The sequence below is a fragment of the Osmerus eperlanus genome, chromosome 22 (assembly GCF_963692335.1).
Source record: "Osmerus eperlanus chromosome 22, fOsmEpe2.1, whole genome shotgun sequence".
Taxonomy (NCBI): domain Eukaryota; kingdom Metazoa; phylum Chordata; class Actinopteri; order Osmeriformes; family Osmeridae; genus Osmerus; species Osmerus eperlanus.
Genome location: NC_085039.1, coordinates 8,835,373 through 8,845,152, shown reverse-complemented (window position 1 = coordinate 8,845,152; position 9,780 = coordinate 8,835,373). Strand labels below are relative to the sequence as shown.

At 48.3% G+C, this 9,780-nt stretch overlaps 1 protein-coding gene across 1 annotated transcript; it reads left to right on the top strand.

Annotated features, from left to right (window-relative positions):
- The first annotated feature begins 106 nt into the window (after nucleotides 1-106).
- Nucleotides 107-9,040, top strand: pik3r6a (phosphoinositide-3-kinase, regulatory subunit 6a). The gene is made up of 6 exons (XM_062448469.1): nucleotides 107-410; nucleotides 5,129-5,252; nucleotides 6,258-6,331; nucleotides 6,546-6,655; nucleotides 7,963-8,038; nucleotides 8,602-9,040. Exons 1-6 carry the CDS (start codon nucleotides 332-334, stop codon nucleotides 8,715-8,717), a joined length of 579 nt encoding a protein of 192 aa, XP_062304453.1. The 5' UTR covers nucleotides 107-331; the 3' UTR covers nucleotides 8,718-9,040.
- The last annotated feature ends 740 nt before the right edge of the window (nucleotides 9,041-9,780 follow it).

Here is a 9,780-nt window from a genome sequence, read left to right as displayed (position 1 = left end):
TAATCCTTTGGCGAAAATTCTGACTTGCAGGTGATATGATACGATGTTAACACAAGGTGGCGCCATGGAGTTTACTTGAGATGCCCGTTTGCAGCCATTCAAAGCCTTATTGCGTACATGATCCGTGCTCACCGGCTGCGCACTCCAAGAACCACAGGCAACGGTGAACCAGTCCACACCCGCATGTTGTGAAAACGTTTTCTTCAGTAGCATGCTTCTTGTGTGACTGAATTAAATAAAATACTGCACACGCTGCATTTCCCTCTCCGCTTTGCGAGCTGCTCTAAGCTTGAGAGCGCATCTGTCCAGCTGTTCAAATCAAATCGCTAATATGGAAAGTGAACGAGGATCCTCAAATCAATACGGCTCCCTGGAATGCACTAAATGGAATACAGACACTTCTAAAACAGGTATTCGTTTACATCTTTTAAATTGGGCAGCCTATTACTTGTTTACTAAGCTATACTATTTGCAAACTTTTGCACTTCGTCAGTTGAAGATGCTAGGAGTCGCATGCAGGTATTTAAATTGAGAGAAGCATGTAAATGGTACTGATTATCTATCAGTATGTTTGTGCGTGCTTCCGTGAGTGCGTATGTGGGTACAGATTGTAAAATAGGATTGATGATTACAAGTCAAATGCACCTACACATGGCGGGAATCACTTGTGTTCATGCTGACAACAGAGTTTGTGTTCACCGTGTTGAGCACGGGACACTGTTAGGCTATACATAACTTATCAGCTGTAAAACATTACTGGAGCCTAACTTATAGAAACATTTTGGTTTCTATATCTCCTCCTCTATCTCCCTTTCTCTTTAACTCTTTCACTCTCTCCTTTCCTCTTTGCCTCCTTTCCTACCAGCCCACCAAACTCTGACCTGTCCATCAGTCAGCAAGACATCCACCTCATTAGGGAGGGTACAAGCACACTAGCGGAAGCAAGAAAGGAAGGAAATGTGGAGAAAAAGATTCAAAATTGGAGCCTCATTTAAAAAACGCTGTGAGGGCTGCTGTGTGTCTTGACTGGCAGCTTTCACACAGGGGCCTACAGTAGTGTAAGAACGATTTCTAAGGATTGCCATTTTGTGTGAGTCTGTGTCTACAAGGACATGTATCTTCTGGTTGCACAACTAGAAGATTCCGTGGTACTCGAGAAGTTCAAGTGAGAGGCGCGGATCGAATAGGCTTCTCTCACACGCACACACGTACACACACACACACACGTACTACACACACACACGTACACACACACACACGTACACACACACACGTACAGAAACGACAGAGGCAGGGACACACACTCCTGCCCTCCCTTTCAACCACCATTCTGCCCGCTCATATAGAGCCCCTCCCCATTCCGCCGTTGTGGTCCCCAAATGCAACAGTCAGCGGACGTCAGCATCTACCACCTCCAGACCAGCCAATCCCAGACAGCCCCCAGAGGTGGTGATGGTCTTCAAGGTAATGTGTCCTGAAAGGCCAGGCTCCCAGTGGACCTCGAAGTGATCCCTCCTGGAAAACCTGTTGTGGCATCTCGAAATCAACACGTCAGGGGTAGTTATCAACTTAGGAAGAGAGGAGGTGGAGAAGACAAAGGATGGGAGGGGACGTGTTAGACGAGTGGAGGGTATCTAGCTCAAGAAATGTCGTCTTGTTCAAAGTCAAGATTTATTGAATAGAAACAAAGCCAATCAAATTCAAGGTGTATATCGAAGAGCTCTCTCCTGCTGTTCACCGGCTCCCAACATCCTTGAAGGTGTATCGCTCGTAACCCAACTTGTAGTCCTTTTATAACTACTGTCAGTTCTCACATCAGATGTGTCACGTTCCTGTTCCGACGATTGATTTGTGGGAGACTTGACGTTTGAGTGAGTGTGGGTGCAGGGGCTCCACAGAGCATTGAGGTACAGAGGCGTCGAGGTACGGAGAACCTCCTGCGACGATCTTCCAGGGAGCCTTCCTCCCTGCGTTGACGTCTCCACGTCGACATCAGGGCAGCTTTGTCGTAGTAACCCAGCCTAATGTGCCCCTGGAGATATGCGGTTATTTATATCTGCATCCTTTGTGCGTGGCAGAGAAAGCTACAGTACGTGTTTTGGTGTTTTGGAGGCACAATCCTTCACACAACTCATTATTACTGGACAAACTGCCAACTAACGCTCCACGGTGTATCACACACTCTCTTTTTCCATTTCACCAGCACCCACAGGTCATTTAAGCCAAGTCTTATTAGAATGCACCTCAGCTCTCTTCCCTCTCTCTCTTCCCTCTCTCTCTTCCCTCTCTCTCTTCCCTCTTCCCTCAGCTCTCTTCCCTCTCTCTCTTCCCTCTCTCTCTTCCCTCTCTCTCTTCCCTCTCTCTCTTCCCTCAGCTCTCTTCCCTCTCTCTCTTCCCTCTCTCTCTTCCCTCTCTCTCTTCCCTCTTCCCTCAGCTCTCTTCCCTCTCTCTCTTCCCTCAGCTCTCTTCCCTCTCTCTCTTCCCTCAGCTCTTTTCCCTTTCCCGTCTAAGATATCTGCACTTCAAAGTCAAAGTCCTCTCCCCTGGCTGGAGGAAATGTGATTCAATAGGTTCTTTGTCTGTTTCTGAGTGCACTTCCTTGCCTAACACACCTCTAATGTGAGCCAAGTCTTGGCTAAGGAGTCGAGGGTATAAAAGCACATTTGAAAATAATCTTCAGAGATTGTAGGACGCACATTGGAGGAACTGGAGCGGATGATGATGATGATGTCGGTGGAAGTTCAGCTCTCCTAGTCTTTGGCCTCCTCTTGGGACGGGTCAAAGCGACGGTGAATGTCGTTGGATGATTAGGGAACCAAGCAGACTTCAACTGCACAGACTCACGGGAAATAAGGCAAGGTGAAATTGTATTTCTTTCTACATGTCAATACCTAAGCCAATATGATGCTTGTTGGTGGGATTCTCTTCTTGTTTTTTGTAGTTTCCCCCCCCCCCCCCCCCCCGGTAGTCTCTTTATTAGAAGGTCGACGGATGGATTTATTCTACAGTCCAGCTGACAGTGCTGTAAGGAGGCTGAGCGGTGAGGGAATCGGGCTAGTAATCAGAAGATTGCTGGTTCGATCCCCGGCTCTGTCAGATGACGTTGTGTCCTTGGGCAAGGCACTTCACCCTACTTGCCTCGGGGGGAATGTCCCTGTACTTACTGTAAGTCGCTCTGGATAAGAGCGTCTGCTAAATGACTAAATGTAAGGAGGTGGATGGTGAGGACAGTTTAACGTCTCGTTTCCTGGCTGGTTGCCTGATGGATTGTGGCGTTGCTATTGGCGTGTTTGGCAGAGGGCAACGCAAGAGAGAAAGGCTTCAAAGTCACCTCATCCCACGTCACAGTCAGTGGGATTCTCACACACAACAAAGCTCGACTCGGTACTAACGAGTGAAGGCTTGGTAAAAGCGAAGGAACAGTTGGAGATAATGGTCAAGGTGCGGCAAGAACTGAAATACATGCCATCTGTGTTCTCCTTCTGCATCTAAGAAAGGTCATACATAACAACATTGACTTCATACCAATAAGGCATCAGTGAAAATGGCGTATTCTTCTGTATGGATAGTCTGACACATAGTCAGTTGCTTAGTGGGTAATGATAAAGGAAAAAGATGGAAATAGTCTAAGCTGACTGGTGCTCTCACACTAACACAATCTTTCGTTAAATTGTCTCAGTAAGAACAATGTATTTAATGAATACGTTTTTCACTTGCAAAGTATTGGTTGCGCGTTGCTATGTTTCATATAGTAACATATACCGTCCAATTACAAAGGGTCGTGAATTGATCCTATTCCAAAGCTATTGAACAGTACAGAGCTGTCAACAATTAAAGGTGTGCACTCAGAATGTGTTGAGGGAGCGTCACCAAGAGTTCCGCTGGGCAGATATTTGATCTGGGACCCCTGCTGCAGTCTAAGTACTCACATGATTACCCTCCATATCTTTTGGTCCTGGTTTGCGCGCTCTATGAGTCACCGACTGTAGTCTGGGGATTAAGGTACGGGGGGGAGAGGGGTTGCTGAGGTGGAGAAAGAGAGGAGGGTTTACTGTCTGGGTGTCTCTTGGTACAGACCCCCCCCATCTGGGTGTCTCTTGGTACAGACCCCCCTCCCCCCGTCTGGATGTCTCTTGGTACAGACCCCCCCCATCTGGGTGTCTCTTGGTACAGACCCCCCTCCCCCCGTCTGGATGTCTCTTGGTACAGACCCCCCCCCCATCTGGGTGTCTCTTGGTATAGCCTGTCAGTGTAATTACAGCTCCCATCCAGCTCCCGTCTCTCACCACCGGGGGAGTTCAGTACATCGCCAGTACTTCTCAACAGCTCTGCGGTTTAGCATGAGTCCTGAGTGTGAGTTGAAGAACACAGTGATTTGTTGGATACAGCCACATGACTCCTTACCCTCCATAAATAGTCCATGAACCTGTCGACAGACAGAAAGACAGATTACTGAGTTACGGAATCACTGCCATGCGGAGGTGTAATACTGCATTATCTTGTCTTTGTGCCACTGTGTCTATCCTGCCCCCACCCGCCACTCCAGCACAGTTTCCATGCACACGTGTGTCTGTGTGTGTCGGTGTGTGTCTGTATGTGTGTGTGTGTCGGTGTGTGTCTGTACGCCTGCTCAATCATCAAGAAGAGTGTGTAAACTAGAGGCGATACACTCATAATGAATCTCCGCCCAGTGGCTCCTTCAGCCTCGCCAGCCTCGCGAAACCCCCTCATTAGAGTCTGTCAGCCACAGTTCAACACACTGTAATTGTATACTAGTATTCATGTGGAAGTGATTTATATGATGTGTGTGTGTGTGTTATCAGGGACAGTTGAATCCTTAGCTTTTTGTTTTGTGTGCAAGTGTGGTTTGTGTGTGTGTGTGTGTGTGTGTGTGTGTGTGTGTGTGCGAAAGAGACAGGTATGCAAGCAGAGGATGGGGGAGTTGGTATATTGATCTCTCTAGCTCAAACAATAAAACTGAGCCAGACGGCAGGTCTGTTGTCTGAAGCATCTTTCACATTCCTGAACAAATACAAGGCAGCGGCAGCAAAAGGCAAAGACGACGCGAAACAGCAGGACGGTCGGACTTCGACCGGGGGGTAAACTGACTTGTCTTTTCCCTGTGCAGCGGAGGAAGACGTGGTCTCCATGGCGGACTCCACCATCACCACCGACGACATCGAGGGCGAGCTGTTCAAGATCGAGCGGATCAGAGACGTGCTGGTCCGACGAGAGTCCGAGCTCAGATACATGTGAGTGTCGCGTGTTCCCTCCGACACGCGTGTTCCCCTCCGACACGCGTGTTCCCTCCTACACGCGGCCCTGGAAAGAACCCCTTGTTTTCCACACTCGGGCTCTGTGCTGGAAGGCCTCCGGCTCTCTAAACCCCCACGCACACACACACGCCCTTGAAGTTCTGGATTTAAATCCCAGTCTCGTTAACGTCCTGTGTCTGTCCCTGCTCTCTTGTCGTCTGAATTAAAGGAACACGGATATTGAGTGTGGACTGCCCGCTGTAGATTAAAAAGTGTGCAAGGGAGGGGAGTAAATATGTTGTTTACTGCAGTGTTGTCAGTGTTGTCACCACGGTCAACACAGTCCCCTGTCTGGGAGCTCTTCTTCCTTCCCTTCAGCTACCGGAACAATCACCAGCTGGCACACATTAAAGTAACAATGAGGTTGCCTCGGCCTCCGCTTCTGAAAGCTAATACATGGATATTTATTCTCATTCTGCGGAGTCTATAACAGCAACGCACTGTCTGTGTGTGTGTCATCTGTATTCCAGACCTTCCGTGCTGTACCATGTCCCTGTGTAATGTCCTGCCCTTATCTGACAGGCTGAGGTAGTGATGGAAGAGGTAGATAGTGTGTGCCTGCGTGTGTGCGTGCGTGACAGAGTGATAGCACTGGCCCCTCTGGGGTCTGAAAACATCCCATAGACAGACAGAGAGCATCAGATAGGATCAGCTGTTCCCAATACACTCTCATTCACACACATCACACAAAGCCCCTAGACAAGCACAGTTACAGAAAGATGATCTTCAGGCCTGACTTCAGTTTGGATTGCTAGATCTCGTGTGTAATATGGGATCAATACTACCTCCCGCTGCCACGCCGACTAGTCTGACTATCCATTAATCCTGACTGACTCCTCACATGAGAGTCTGGAAGCAAATGGCCGCCGTCATTAACGCCTGTCAATGTGAACAGCGCCGTTCTGTTCGGGGGCATCGACCACTCGGTTCCTTTGTCCGCAGGATGGACGACATCCAGCTGTGCAAGGAGATCACTCGCCTGAAGAAGGAGCTGCAGAAGCTGGTGTCCGTACCAGGTAGGGTCACCTGCGGCTGAGTGGGGGGGTCTCGAGGGACAACCTACTTCCATAGTGTAACCCAACAATGAACCATGAAGGCTAGAATCTTGTTCTTCCTTTGATTTTACGGCCACTGAAGTCACATTTTTCATTCCCCACACACTTCCCCATCATTGAGATGTTTGCTTGGATTCATAAATGGCTACACGGTGTGTCCTGTTGTCTTCTGCAGATAACGACAAGTCGAGCGAAGACCGTCAGAAGGAGGAGGAGCTTCTCCAGCAGATCCACAAGCTAGTGGAGACCAGGGACTTCCTGGTGGACGACGTGGAGTTCGAAAGGCTGAGGCACGCGTCCGCCTCTCTCCTATTCTCTCTCTCTCTCCTTCCCTCTCTCTCTCTCTGTCTATCTCCCTCTCTCCGATTCTCTCTCTCTCTCCTTCCCTCTCTCTCTCTCTGTCTATCTCCCTCTCTCCTATTCTCTCTCTCTCTCCTTCCCTCTCTCTCTCTGTCTATCTCCCTCTCTCCTATTCTCTCTCTCCTTCCCCCTCTCTCTGTCTATCTCCCTCTCTCCTATTCTCCCTCTCTGTCCTTCCCTCTCTCTCTCTCTGTCTATCTCCCTCTCTCCTATTCTCTCTCTACTTTCCTCTCTCTCTCTGTCTATCTCCCTCTCTCCTGTTCTCCCTCTCTCTCCTTCCCTCTCTCTCTCTCTGTCTATCTCCCTCTCTCCTATTCTCTCTCTCTCCTTTCCTCTCTCTCTCTCTGTCTATCTCCCTCTCTCCTATTCTCCCTCTCTCTCCTTCCCTCTCTCTGTCTATCTCCCTCTCTCCTATTCTCCATCTCTCTCCTTCCCTCTCTCTCTCTGTCTATCTCCCTCTCTCCTATTCTCCCTCTCTCTCCTTCCCTCTCTCTGTCTCTCTCCCTCTCTCCTATTCTCCCTCTCTCTCCTTCCCTCTCTCTCTCTCTGTCTATCTCCCTCTCTCCTATTCTCTCTCTCTCCTTTCCTCTCTCTCTCTCTATCTATCTCCCTCTCTCCTATTCTCTCTCTCTCTCTCCTTCCCTCTCTCTCTCTGTCAATCTCCCTCTCTCCTATTCTCTCTCTCTCTCCTTCCCTCTTTCTCTGTCTATCTCCCTCTCTTTTCCTCTCTCTCCTGTTATTCCGCTGTTCTTCTGAACTAGAGTTAGCACGCTAGCCCCGGATGAAGACCCTACGCAGCGCCCTCTCTTGCCTTTAACAGTGTGCTTGTGTAGTTGTGTACTCGAGTTCTCGAGATTCGGAGAGTCGGAACAGCACCCGCAGTTCTGAGAACGAAGCCAGGCTTCATGCATGCGCCCAGAGGGATTCTTGGAGGTGTGAGGCAGGAAGCAGGGAGCCATGGGGTGATAATTGATTGTTTTGGAGGCTTGAGATGTGAGGAACTGGAGTGAGCAGAGGAAACAGATCCATCATGTGTTGTGTCTGGGAAAGTGGTGTCGAGGCTAGCAAGAAAGTACGACAGGTAACACTCACGCAGTTAACCGAGCTATCTGGACTCAAATGTTCCAATGTATCTGCTAACAGACACAGAAACTTGGTTCTTGAGAAGTGTTTCTGATTAGAAGTTTCCAATTCTCTGTTCCATCATAACTGTTTTTGATGCTCTCCTTTACCACAGGGAGAAGGAGGAGGATAAGGAGATGGCAGACTTCCTCAAGTCAAAGTTTCCTAAAAGCTTGAAGAAGAAAGGTTTGTAATTCTTTTGTAATTTGATTTTTTGGGGGGGGCTGATATTCCTTGTGTGTACCCTAACATGTTATCCATGGGTTGGTTTTGATGGCTTCATTTGCTGAAGATTATTATCTGAAAATAAGCTTCTAGAGACTTTTTTCTCTTTATTATGCTTCCTGGAGAGATTAAACCTTTGTGTTTTCAATTGTGTTCTTAACTTGAAATCTGAGTCACAGCGCTGTGTGTCTATATGCTCAGGGGGTTGTCTGTTAGATTGAGCAAAACATATTTTAATCAATTTCAGTTGTAACTGGGATAATGGAATTCATTCAAGTTTATGTGCATGTCTGTGTTAGCATGATAGTATGTGCATGTGTGCGCACGCACAGATGTGTGTAACTATACTGACGTGTGTGCGATAATTGTACCCATACTTCAGTATGAACCCGTAAAGACCCATAGCATGTATCCTCCATATTGTTTACATCCTCCTACCCTCCCTCTTCCCCTCGTATTTTACACGGGATTTCCCCCTCCCTCCTTTCCTCCTTGTTTTTGGCCACGCCCCCTCGGCATCCTAGGCTCCACCCCCTCCAGGAGAGTGACATCCCGGAACCAGCAGGCCTCGTCCCCTTTCGCCAAGACCGGCCTGACCCTGCTCAAGGAGTGTTGTGGCTTCACCTGCTCCATCATGTAGACAGCAGTCTACAGGGAGTCCCAGCTTGCGGGGCTGACTGAGGGGCCATGATCCAAGATGGCCACCGCAGTGTCACAGTTTCAGCTATTCAACCTCGAGAAAGACTTGAAGCGCGGCCAGACATGGTGTCGGTTCAGAGGGTTAAGGGTGGGGTGTCGTAAAGAGATTGGTTGGTGTGCTTTTTCTCTCCCAGTCTATATGAGTTTTGTCTGGGGTGTATTTGTCTTTTTTGACTTGTTCATTGTTCCTCTCTCTCTCTCTCTCTCTCTCTCTCTCTCTCTCTCTCTCTCTCTCTCTCTCTCTCTCTCTCTCTCTCTCTCTCTCTCTCTCTCTCTCTCTCCCACCTCCTCCTCCTCCCCCTCTCTCTCCCCCCTTTCTCTGTCTATTTCACAACCCCTCCACATGTCCAACTGTTTCTGTTTTCTATGCTTATTAGCAGCCTATAGAAGCACAACCTGGCAGCCGCAGTTAGCACGTAATGTTAAATACTGACAGGCCTTTATAATTAGCATTAGGAGATAACATCGTTGGTTGACATTAAGTGGTTCACTAGACATAAGTAATTGCCTCTGATTGGACAACCTTTCAAATTCATTTATGGGAGACAGTGCGCTAACAAACTGCAACAGTGAGTCATCACGACAGGAGCTCGACGCTCTATTTACAAAGTTCACAACTTCAAAATGTGCCTGGTATATCATGACACAAAATCGCTACAAACATGTTGAACTCGTGGTTTTATGACACGGAAGTATGCTAATCCTCAATCATCCTTTTAGGCCACTCAAGTTCACCCCCTTTGCTGATTGTTCACCTACAAATGGCCGCACCGTTCAGTGCTGCTGTGTTTAACGCTGCGTTCACACATGAAGCTTCAGCACACATCAGGGGTGTAGGTTTGGTTTTCAAATATGCGTGGGACAGCTTTTTTCATAACTGAGAATGAAGCCATTAAATACAATATCCTTGACAGATTTCCCATCAAAAAGTGGGTGGCATGTCTCACCCACGTGTAATGAAACCTACACCCCTGGTTCATAGTGTAGTCAAAACCCAGCCAGCC

Coding starts and splice junctions, on each gene's coding strand:
- pik3r6a (XM_062448469.1), top strand. CDS start 332: ATGGAAAGTGAACGAGGATCCTCAAATCAATACGGCTCCCTGGAATGC. Junction 5,253..6,257: donor GAGTCCGAGCTCAGATACAT/GTGAGTGTCGCG, acceptor CTTTGTCCGCAG/GATGGACGACATCCAGCTGT. Junction 6,332..6,545: donor GAAGCTGGTGTCCGTACCAG/GTAGGGTCACCT, acceptor TGTCTTCTGCAG/ATAACGACAAGTCGAGCGAA.